Source organism: Cricetulus griseus, chromosome 2, assembly GCF_003668045.3.
Source record: "Cricetulus griseus strain 17A/GY chromosome 2, alternate assembly CriGri-PICRH-1.0, whole genome shotgun sequence".
Lineage (NCBI taxonomy): Eukaryota > Metazoa > Chordata > Mammalia > Rodentia > Cricetidae > Cricetulus > Cricetulus griseus.
Window position 1 is genome coordinate 412,314,222 of NC_048595.1, and position 12,489 is coordinate 412,326,710.

A 12,489-nucleotide genomic window follows, 5' to 3' on the forward strand; every position below is an offset into this window, starting at 1 on the left:
GCAAGCCACTCCCCTCAGCCTCAGGCAACTTATTCTCTCCCAGGGCTGGAGCTGCTCAGAACCTTCAGGGACCTCAGGAGTCATGGATCCCCTGCAGCAGCTGATCTTCTTTGTGAATGGCAGGAAGGTGAGCTCCCTCTGGATGCCCAGGCAGGACAGGCCCTGCCCTTGTCCCTGGCCTTCCCAATCCTTCCCATTTTGCCCCTCCCAATTTTAGTGAAGCATGTGTTTCAACATTGGTTAGCAAGTGAAGGGATGTTCAGAGAAGCATGAGAAGCCACTGGAGAGAAGGTTCCCATGAAAAGCCAGACTTCTGTGACTCAGATCTGCCTTTGTAATGACTCCTGGAAGACCTTCAGGGTGCTCTGGTGACCTGTGCAGCAGGCCTCTGGCTTTTGATTTTTGTTCTACAGGAGAGAAACTCTGAATGCAAATGTAGTAAAAGTTAAAAGTCCTTGTGCTGTCTGAGTTCACGTGGTACAAGTCAGCTTGATGTTTATCAAAGAGACTGTGCCTGGAGTTTTAAGTTTTCAAACACAAGGACTCTGGTATTAATTTACTGATGTTGGTTACTCTCCAAGAAATCCTGATTCCAGGGTGGAAGAGAGGGTCCTAACATGTGTCTGGCTGGTTCAGGAATTCCCCGAGTGGCATGCAGGTGCAGGGCATGATATGACTGGGGTTTTAGAGCTGTCACTCCTGTAAGCCAGGCTCACAGGGGGCAGAGAGAACTGTTACAATTGTGCAGGCTCCATGTTGGTGGTGGCAGTGTACCCGAGAATCATTTTCAGACATTCAAGGAGCAGAACTTGGTGACACTGATTTCAGTGGATGGAAAGAAAGAAAAAGTTAGAAATAACCCAGGTTTCAAACCTTGGATGTCCTATCAGAGTGAGACTGTGAGTTGGTGTGAGAAAAGAAGGAAGAGAGTAAAGTAAATGAATTGCCATGAAGTTTGTCTGGGGGCCGAACATATCCCCTCGGAGGCGTGAGTGTGTGTGTGCGTGTGTGTGTGTGTGTGTGTGTGTGTGTGTGTGTGTGTGTGTGTGTGTGTGTGTGTGTGCAACACATTCTTCTGTATTGCATGTTCTGCAAAAACGGCTTGATTTTTCCTGCAAGGGCCTGAGTAGAGTTGCAGCAGGAGGCAGCACTGGGTGTGTGCCTTCTCTGCCTTCCTTCCCAGAGGGACAGAGTAACGCAACGTGAAGAAAGATGGCTAGGGTTTATGACTATATGAAGACGCCATGCTGCTGTTTGTTCTGTGAATGCCATAGGACATGAAAGCAGAAGAGGGGACCAGCTGGGAGACCTTAGTGGGGAGGAGAGAATAGAAACAACGTAAAAATGCCACAAATATGCTACTTGATGCTTTAACTTAAAACATTAAATTCAAATTTCATCTCATGTGTATGATGCTTTGCTTACATATATGTCTGTGTAGCACATGCCTGCTTAAAACATCAATTTTAAATATTTTAATCAAAGTAGAGAAAGTAGAATTCCAGGGAACCATGACCTTCCATCCTGTTTCAGTTCCTGAACCAGACTGTCTGCCAGCCCAGGTGCTTCAGTGTGCCTAGCTGCACAGTCTTTCCTAGCTGGGCACAGGCGTTCACTGCTTTAATCTGGATATTTGGGGGTGTGGTTTGTTTCTGTCTCCACTAACACAAGCTGTTGTTCCTGTGTGTGCAACTATGTTTCTCTTGAGCAGGTGGTAGAGCAACATGTCGATCCTGAAATGATGCTGTTGCCGTACCTGAGGAAGAATCGTATCCTTTGGTGTGGGTTGTGAGTTTGTGCGTGTTGAGTCTATGAGCCTGTGAGAGTCTGAGAGCATATGTGTGTGAACATGTGAGTGCATATATCTGGGAGTCTGTAGCATGTCTGGGTGTGTATTTGTATGTTCTTGTGTGTGAATTTGGGAGGAATGTGAGTGTGTGGATGAATGCAAGTCTTTGTGTGTGTGTTTGGGATGTAAGATGGTTGTGTTTGTCTGTGAGTGTTGTGTTGTGTGACTGTGGGAGAGTGTGTGTTTGAGTGCATGAAAGTGGGCATGCATGTAAGTGTGTATGAGTATGACTGTATGCTATAATGTGTTAGGTATGTGTATGAGCCCTGTGTGTGTGTGTGTGTGTGTGTGTGTGTGTGTGTGTGTGTGTGTGTGTGTTTGAGAATGTATTAGTGAGCCTGAGTATGTGTGCAAAAGTGTTTGCAAGTGTGTTTGTGTGTGAGAATTTAGGGGAGTTGGAATATGCAAGAGTTTTAGGTGTGTGGATACAGGTCCATGAGTGTGTATGCATGAGTGTGACTGAATGAGCATATGTAAATGCATGAGTGTCTGAGTGGGTTTGTGTGTGAGAGAGCATTTTAGTGAGAGTGTCTGTGATTGTGTATATGTGAATATGCGCATGCGTGTGTGTGTGTGTGTGTGTGTGTGTGACAGTAGATGAATTGTGTGAGAATTACTGTCCTTGTGTGTTTGTGTGATGTGAGAGTGTGTGTGTGTGTGTGTGTGTGTGGTTGTTTTTTGGGGGGGTGTACGTTGAAGTAATGAATGTATGGATGTGTGAGACTTAAGTGTAGCTTTGTGATGTGTTTGAGTGTGTGAGTGGTATGTTTGAGTGTGTGAGTGGTGTGTCTGAGTGTGTGAGTGGTGTGTTTGAGTGTGTGAGTGGCATATTTCAGTATGTGAGTGTGTGTGTTTGAATGAGTGTGTTAGTGTTCTCTTAACCTCTTTTTGGCAGGAATTGGGTGGTGTAAAATGGAGAAACAAGCAGGGGATTAAAGAGAAGGATGTTGAAAAGCATTAATTAAGAATCCTCTAGAATTAACAGACAATATCCATACCTTATCTTCAGTGACTGATGTTTATGCCATGGGAGAAAGAAAACACCAAAGTCTTCCAAGAGTAAATGAAAAATGGGAAGTGCATGGTGGTGACACCTTTGATCCCAGGACTTGGGACATAGAGACAGGCAGATGTCTGTGAGTTCAAGACTAGCCTACCTACATTATGAGTTCTAGGACAGCCAGAGCTGTTACACAGAGAAACCCCATTTCAAAAACCATTAATAACAATAATAGTAATAGCAATATACAATAATAATAATTAATAGTAAGAGAAGAGATTTGAGGGAGCATTCAGAGGTTTCTCTGACTAGATGCAGACAAATGACTTACTGTGTTCCTAGTGTGACACAGTCGGTTCATAGAGTATTTATAATGTAACATTTTGCACATTCCATCAGAGGCCTCCATAATGCTGAGGGCAGACATGGAGCCACCCCCACCTGCAAATTTTCACAACACTTCCATCCACACACGCTTCTTCAGCCTGGCCCTCCTCTCGGCAGCTGTGTTCCAGCTTCATACAGAGGGCGGCGCAAGCTGCAACACACAAAGGAGGCAGGGAACTACAAGACTTAAGTAACAGCCCCTGGAGAATCCACACTGAACTTTCCTATGCGTGTCTGTGATGGTGCTGCGTCCTAAGTCAGGGCTGTTCTAGAAAGAAAACCGTAGCAAACGCTGTCTTTAACTGAGCTTCTTCCAGTCCGACTCACAGGCACAAAGTATGGCTGCGGAGGCGGAGGCTGTGGGGCCTGCACAGTGATGGTCTCACGATACAACCCCAGCACCAAGACGATCAGGTACCTCCCAGCAAAGCCCAGCTCTGCGTGAACTCTGCAGCTCTCAGCTTCATCTTCTTCCTTCACGTGGTGAATGTGTTGGAAAACTACTGTGTGGAAAGACCTATGCTAAGCACTGAGGAGGGTGACATCTCCTAGCTCCCATGCATGCATTCTCCATCCCTAAGTCTGAGAGCTCTGCTTCAAGAGACAGTTAGATGGCGTCACTCTCCTACCTGAAACCACCAGTGGTTTCCTATTTTGTTTACACCCTGTATTTATCTTCCATGCATTATCGTTTCACACATTTATCTGTCCTGGCCTCTCTCCCCTCCTCTTCTGGGACTCCACTCCTGCATTTGTTATACCACTTTCCTCATTCCCCTTATTCCAGATGAGGCCTAGGATCTGAGCAGCAGCCAGGGCTCTGCCATGCCTGCATTCCCTGGGAAATCTCCCTGCTTCCCAGCCTGGCTGCCAGCTCTTTAGGATTCTGAAAGTTGCCTTTGGGCTCCTCTCTTGCAGTCTGTGCTTCAGGAGATCTTTGGTCACCATGCTGCCTTATTCTTAGCCCCTAATGATGACAGTGTACTCAATGGAAGCTTAACGTTTTCTCTCAGTTCTGCCCATCATGAGCTTCTTCGTTCGGGGCCTGGGGAATCTCTTTCAGCTCCTTCCTTGCCTCTGCTTTGAGCCACTTCCCCTGCTGCCAGGCACCCAGTGCACACTGCTGGGAAGACTCCAGCTTTGGGTTTGAAGCCATTATACCATCCCACTTGTGACCATTAATGGTTTGCTGACAGTCACTATGGTTTCTGTCTACTCTAACATAAGGCAGACTCTTCATTTTCTTACATTTCAGAAACTCAACAACTGAATCTTAGGGATGAGAACAAACTGTTCATGTGTCTTCTCTCTTATTAAGAACTGACACTTAGTAGAATGTAGTGTTTTTATGCTTCTCATGTGCTCTATATGAGATGATATGTATGTATATATCATTTATATACATAAAACGTTTAAATATATACATGTTAAATATACATACATATAACATTTTAATTTCTTAAGAATGTCATACATATATAGAATTTATTTTCATCGTATCTCCCCTTCTCCCTCTAATTCCTTCTGCTGCACCCCACTCACAAGTCATGTCTTTTTCTTTATAACCCGCTGAGTCCAGTTTGTACAACTCATGGACTCACGGGTGTGGCATCCACCTGACCTCGGCTGACCTCCACATGCCACACCCTTAAGAAAACTGACTCACCTTCCTCCAGCCATCAATTGCCAGCCAACAGCTTTTGAGGCAATGAATCATTACATATGCTTTTATAGATTTTCTGGCTTATTTCTGTTTTAATTCAAGACAGTCTTACAGTTTGTTACATCTAAACTCTGTGGTTGGGCAAATTTAGCCCAGTGTTCAAACTCACCTTCACTAGGAAGCCCTGTCACTTGCTCCCTGGAATCTGCCTGGCGCACACTTGGGTAGCTTCGTTCTCCCCCTTTCACTGTGCTTCATCCTCACTGACTTTTCCTCTGTCTCTTTCTTTGTACACATCTGAGTTCCACACTTCAGGGCCCAAGCATATGCTGTCCTTGTGCCGTTCATGCAGAACTCCTTCAAATCACACAGATTTTAGAGGAAGCATTATTATGCTGGCTCCTCCCTGATTACCCACACAGACAATGCTCTTCCCCGGCATTCATTCATTCACAGTCCCCTCCATTCATTCATATTCTTCACCTCCATTCATTCATTCATTCATTCATTCTCTTCACCTCCATTCATTTATTCACATCTCCATTCATTTACTCACGATTCCCTCCATTCATTCATTCTCTTCACCTCCATTCATTTATTCACAGTTCCCTCCATTCATTTATATTCTTCACCTTCATTCATTCATTCATTCATTCTCCTCACCTCCATTCATTTATTCACAGTCCCCTCCATTCATTCATATTCTTCACCTCCATTCATTCATTCATTCATTCATTCTCTTCACCTCCATTCATTTATTCACAGTCCCCTCCATTCATTCATTCCCTTCTCCCCATTCATTTATTCACGGCACTTCTCACAGTCTGTGCACTGGAGACTTGTCTGTCTTCCTCAACTAGAACACACACTCTGCTGAGATAGATCTGTCTCTGTTCACTGGTGAATCCCAACACCTGCAGCTCTGCCTGGCATGTAGTTAGTCACCCAGTATTTATGTTTGCTTATAATTAAGAGATAGCTTTTCAGTCTTTTGTTCATATCATGTGGAAGAAAATTTCACATATTGCTTAAACATGCAATTTTTAAAAATTTTAATGAATCCCTTTCAAGTAATGAATTCAATTTAATGGCTTTGTGTGTTACATCATTTTGAAGCAGCAAAACAAACCCATAATAGGGGATTCTTTTTAAGGCTTTATCAATAAACCTTCTAATAGATAATGTTTACATCCATGACCATCTACTTATGATATTCTACAGAGGTGTGCATGAGGAATTAAAGAGCATGTGCATTTTAAAGTTATTTTTTGTCTTCCAAATGCACTGTCTCCCAGAAGAACTCTGAGAGTGTATTTACATTCATGAGTGGTAAGAATCCCATTTCCCCAAGCCTTTATTAATAATAGACAATCTAATATTTGAGAACATTTGCAATTTTATTTGATTAAATGGTGCTTCTCAATGTTTAGTTCAAACCTTTGCTGATTATGATGGGCTGTGAACATTTGCCTCTTGTGTGGATCCCATCTGTGGTTGTGGTCAGGAAAGGAGAGCATTTTCGGTGTTGTTGGAATTGGGCATTTTTGGCAGTGGTCCTGAGGGTGGAATAGCTCTTCACCTGACACTAGCTCTTCCTCTGAAGAGCAAGCCACACCACACTCACTTCATTGCCCAACCAGCCTTGGCCCAGCTGCACCTGCAGGATGAAAGCAGCTTCAGGCAATTAGAGAGTGTCAGCCCCAGTCTGAAAGGGAAATGATTAAGTTGGTTGATGCTTTCAAGAATTGGAATTATGAGGTCTAATTTTAATTCTGCCACTGGCACTCCAGCTGTGACCCTGAATAAATCACTCTGATCCTCAGATCTGGTTCTGAAAAATGAGTTTGTTCTGAGAATGAAACACAGATTCAGAACCTGGGACATCACTCCTGACCTGCTTATGGGAGGTGCCCAGGGGTGCTCTGTCCCCTTTCCACTGGATGTCATGTAATTTGTCACCTGTGCTTCTCTTTTGCATTCTAAAGGCATCATCCAGTCAATGCCTGTCTGACCCCCATCTGCTCTCTGTATGGTACAGCTGTCACCACGGTAGAAGGCATAGGCAGCACCACGACCAGACTTCACCCTGTTCAGGTGAGGGTGCACTGCTCCCCCAAAGGGACTCTGGGTCCCAAAGACTCAAGAGTAGCAAGTCTGGGCCCTGCTGCGTGGTCACTGAGAGCAGATGACAGGCAGTGGCGCTGAGACTAAAGCTGGGATGCTGGGATATATGAGTGACTGACTTCTTGGGAAGGCAGTTTTGGAAGACTAGAAGAGGCCCCTTTCTTTGGGAAATGCCGACACGGCCAGCTTTGTTTCCTCTGTGTTCCAATCAGAGGGACCTCTCCATCTTGTGTCTTCCAAATAAGAAAGAAACACCACCATGTGCATTGATGCATACAGTTTTTGGTTTGTTGTTGGAAAGTGAAAGATAACTAGATTTAAAGCCTGAATTAAAAGTATCAGTCCCCTCCAATACCAAAAGATGTGTTGGATTGGACTTGACAGAGTACAGACTCTGTCTGTGGGTCTGCAGCTTTTCTTAGAGTGATGCCCTGCAGAGGGCTGTTGCTCAGACCTAGACAAGTTACATCAGTGTACATGACCACCCACCCCAAAAGTATCATTGCTCCTTGTCTGGACCCAGTTATTGAGGGCCATGTATGTGGAGTGGACACAAGAGGGAAGAGGTAGGAGCCACATAGGAAATAGCCTAAATCCACCTTCTGTAGATGTGATAAAATCTTGGGTTTAATGTTCTCAAACCCCATTAAGCTAAAGGAGGAGGATGCTGCCTGGACAGCCTGTGAGACTTGACTTCATGCAGGCAAAGGGACCCTTTAGATTTTACTCTCACAGTGAGTTTCATTGATGCAATGCTCTGGGAGACAGCTCCATGCAATGCTCTGGGAGACAGCACCAGAATGTCCTTGTCTCTTTAAACCCCAAAGTGAAAATGATGGGGAAGGAAAAAGTATGGAGGAAATAAAGGCAATGTTTATTTCTTCATTGGATCCTGGGTCGAGTGCCTTGAAAACTCCTACATGCTAGAGCATTAACACATCTGTGGGAAGATGGAAATGCTCATGGAGAGGGGCATGCCCATGTTCGTGCCCAAGTATGTGCTCTAGCATGCTTTTTTTTCAGATATTTCCAACTTAAATATAATCTGGTCATTTCCTCCAAGGACTTCCTCTACTGCAGTGGTTCACACCCTCACTGCATACTGAGGGGTCTTTAAAAGACACACAGTTACCTCACCTGACATTCTAAAATTCTGGTGACCTGGCATGCTGCTGGGGTGGGGCTGAAAAACTACCTGCCATTCACCCTCTGAGCCACTGTCTGAAGTCAAGTCAAGAAGCTTATGGGGCTCAACAGTCAGAGAGTGGCCAGCCGAAGGGAAGCCACCTGCGATGTGAGCTTTGGGGGCCTCCTCTCCAAGTTCAGTGAGCACAAGAATGTCCTGGGGACGCTGCTCTGATTTTGTTGACCTGGAGGAGAGTGCCGAGTCTGCATTTCTAACCTTGTGCTTCCAGGAGAGGATCGCCAAGTGTCATGGCACGCAGTGTGGATTCTGTACTCCTGGGATGGTGATGTCCATGTATGCACTGCTCAGGAACCACCCAGAGCCCACGCTCGATCAGTTAACGGACGCCCTTGGTGGTGAGTATCTCTTATTTTTAAGTCATGATGACAGAAATAACTGGATACCTACCATGTCACGTGCTGAATTAAATGCTATTTTGAAATTCATTTAAATATATTTATAAAATACTTACCATTATCATCTTGTTTCGTAGATGGAGCATTGGAGATTTAGAGGAGGGGTATTAGAAATTGTCCCTCCTCTATGTAGAAGCGTTGGTGTCTTGCAGTCATTCTGCAAACTGGATCTAAACATTGTGTTTGACAGATGGGTTTCTCGAGGCTCTTCCTTTCTTACCACACTGTTTATTTGTTTTCCACAAACATCAGAAGGCTGGGTTATTCACACACCCTGGGAAAGACATGTCATGACTGAATGCTGCACTTTAACCATGTTTCCTTTTGGCTGAGTATGTTGCTGGAGTCCTAGGAAGAAGCCTGACTCTGGGGAACCCCTGCAAACCAGGTTCCAGCCCTCATTCTGGAAATCCATTGGAAAAGTGATGAGGAAAGGAATTACATTTTCAGTGGGATTATACTGGGAAAAGAAGGGAGATTGAATGTCTCATGACCCTGTCTTCGGGACACTGACATGAGAGCCTTGGGTTTAAACAGAGGGCAGAGTGAAAAAGCAAATGGTAGGGGACTGCACAGCTGTGCCTTGGTGTTGCTGTCAAGGAATTTGCTGTTGCTCAGGGATCATCTATCTCCATGGTGTCACTGGAGGTTTATCTGTCAAGCCTGTGACCCCGGGATTCAGACTCAGGAGATGGTTGCTCCTTAATCGAGCAGGCTCATGCTGGATAATCTGTCTGCAGGGCTCTGCTGTTCTTGGGAGTTATAGGACAGCAGTAACAGAAGGCCTCTGGGTACCACTCCAAGGGGTCTGGACAGGACATTTGTAACTGTCTCTGTAATTCTTGAAAACACCTTAGTTGTCTGTGTGTGCTCTGCCTTGACAAGAAAGGAATACTGGCTTTGGATGAATAGTCTAAAGGATTTCAGACCTCTATGCAGAGTCAACCTGAACTCTCACTAAAGTGTGAGGTGGAGACATTTGGAAATGAAATCAGAGGTGGCAGTGCCATGTGAAGTTTAGTTTCTCTCATTTGCTGTATGCCCAATGCTGGAGTCAACAAAAGATTCTTTAGCAAAACCAGCTTCTATGTCCTGTGACAGATGTGCTCACCACCACAGAGCACTGGTCAGAGGGGTGTTGCTGAGTACAGCTGTAATCAGACTGAAATGTGCTAGTGATGCTTATTTTAATGATGTCCCTCTCTGGCACGAGTGCACACGTTTGTGGTGTGTGTGTGTGTGTGTGTGTGTGTGTGTGTGTGTGTGTGTGTGTTCATCCAGAAGATTCTGAATATATTTTAAGCCTTAATAGCTTCTCAGATTCTCTGTCTGCCTAGTGAATGCTCCCCAGATCTATTTGTCTTTGTCTCCCACCTCTTATTTCTCTGCTTAGGAAACATGAGCCTAATGCTTGCAAGTTTACTTCCTCTACAAAATGTTTCAGGGGCATTCAGAGTGAACACAGGCAGAGAGGTCTGACCTAGCACCTAAACTGGCTGCTGCCTGATTTCCTGGAGGTTGCATTGTTGCTTTAGGGTTGTTTAGGATGCTTAAGGCATGTGGGACCTGGGGGTGGTAGTGTACACTTTTAATTCTAGCACTCTGGAAGCAGAGGCTTGTGGATCTCTGTGAAATTGAGGCCAGCCTGATCTACAAATGAGTTCCAGGATGGCCAGGGATACACAGAGAAACACAGTCTTGAAAAACAACAACAACAAAAAATTTGTAGAAAATGTATGAATAATGAAGATTTGAGGAAACCTGCCACCAGAGAACTTGTTCTAGTGCTGTTTCTAAAATAAACTCAGAAGCAGGGGAAACTGGCTTGGTCAGTCAGTGTCTGGCATGAGGACCTGAGTTTTGACCACTGCCACCCACATAAAAATCTGGGAGTGATGGTGTGTAACCACTGCACTGGACAGGAGAACCCCTAGAGCTCATTTTCCAGCCAACTTAGTAGAACTGATGAGTTCTAGATTCACTGAGAGACTCTGTCTCAAAAGTACATGGAGAGCAATTGAACAAGACAGCCAGTGTCAACCTCTGTGCTCTCCACATGTACTCACACACACTTGTACACACACCAGCAGATGTGTACATAGACCACACACACAAATAAAACATGACCTCATAGTGGGGACGGAGTAAGGACACAGAGCCATTGTGAGAGAAACACTGGCCGAACCATTTATTGTTAATAACTTGTGTGCCTGATTGCCTCCCAGGTTCAGAAAGGACCCATTTTCCACCCTTCTTTACTGTTACAGAACAACTTTAATCAGCTGAAACTTCACTCTCTGTCTCTCCTTCTTACTTTGCTTTGCCTCTGTCAAAGTCTGATAGCTGCCACAGTAAGTATTAATAATGAGAGGAACTTTCCTTTAAAAAAAAAAAAAGAAGAAAATCCTTCCTCCTTATAACAACAGGAATGGATCATAGCACACGATGCTAAGAGAAACAAGCCAGACCCAGAGGAGCAAACACCGTATTGTACAAAGAATAGTAAATTAGAAGCAGAGAATAAAATAGTGATCTAATAATGACTACCTGAGGTAGGAGAAGGAGAAAATGAGGAATTATCAATGAAAGGTTACAAAATTTGTTATGCACAATGAGCAAGTCCAATAAATGCAACTTGGTTACCACAGCTATCTAAACAGTTGCTGAGAGGGTAGGTCTTCTGTCAAATGCCTTCTTTCTGGTTGAAGGTCAAGTACATAAATGGCATAAGGACACAGTGGTAGATCCACTCACTGTAATGACTTTGGGGATGGCTCTTCTGGTGCACACTATCTCCAGATACATCAATCACTAAACAGTTGATTAGACATGCATGTTCTTTATGTCAGTAGCGTCTCAGTAATGTGGCTATTGTTTTAAGTTTAGCTCTCGATTGTAACTGCAGAACAAGTTTTGTCTCAAAATTGTGTCATTTAACCATCTGTCTCAAGAGGAGGGTATAAAATGTGTTTACAGAGAATAAGTACAGATGGCTGAGGATTTAAAATATACTGCAGGCCTCTTGACTAACTATCCCAAGATGCTGATGCACAAATGAAATTTCAAACACAAGATTTCAGAGTTAAGACATCAAAGGGTTTTCTTTTAAGATGGGGTCTTTCAGCAGTCATTCACTTGGTGCCTCATGCCTCTGTCCGGGGCACTTGAGTAACAAGACTGGCTCTGTCTTCTTCAGGAAATCTGTGTCGCTGCACTGGATACAGGCCCATAATTGATGCATGCAAGACCTTCTGTAAAGTAAGTAGAAAAGAGTACATGGTCAAGGGCAGTCCCCCCCCCCAATGAAACAAAACAGTGTAGGAGTGGCTCATTGTGTTTATAGCAGTGGTCATTTTTACTAATACAGGATCACTTCTCATCTCAAGGTCTACAATTCCTGTGTTAAATTTCGTCTTGGGCAGGAGGCTGACCCTCCTTGCCTGGGTAGTCAAACTGTGAGCATCCATCAGTTTGTCATCGGCCATAAGTCATTCTTTCTAAGAAGTTGCTCGTGACCTGTTTGCCTAAGTTAGTGATCCTGACTGAGTGCCCATAGCCTTCTGCAAACATGATCTGTCTGTGAGTGACACAGTGTAACACTGGTCACAATATGGTCTAGTTGTCCCTGTAACCATTCCATGTGTTTAATGGACTGACTATTTGACAACAGAGGTTGTCCATCCCCAGGACAGGGTTACTATAATCTAATTGTAAGATACTCAATCACTAATATTAATAGAACTAACAAAAGCCTATGGAAGACTGATTTTTTTCTTTGTTTTTAAACTATTATATAAAGGAAATGCTCTGTGGAATTTTAATGCATATTCAGTCATGGTGGGTCCTCCCCCACCACTGGAGGAT

General features: G+C 44.2%; 1 protein-coding gene across 1 annotated transcript in view; it reads left to right on the forward strand.

The window, feature by feature from the left end:
* The window catches only part of LOC113830655 (aldehyde oxidase 1), a 64,324-nt gene continuing 51,835 nt past the window's right edge, over window positions 1-12,489 (forward strand). Inside the window, exons 1-6 of the mRNA XM_027396932.2 lie at window positions 1-127; window positions 1,712-1,769; window positions 3,554-3,650; window positions 6,885-6,993; window positions 8,439-8,565; window positions 11,822-11,883. Of these exons, the coding sequence (XP_027252733.1) occupies window positions 83-127; window positions 1,712-1,769; window positions 3,554-3,650; window positions 6,885-6,993; window positions 8,439-8,565; window positions 11,822-11,883 (498 nt within the window). The 5' untranslated portion in view covers window positions 1-82. The remainder of the gene's footprint in view (window positions 128-1,711; window positions 1,770-3,553; window positions 3,651-6,884; window positions 6,994-8,438; window positions 8,566-11,821; window positions 11,884-12,489) is intronic.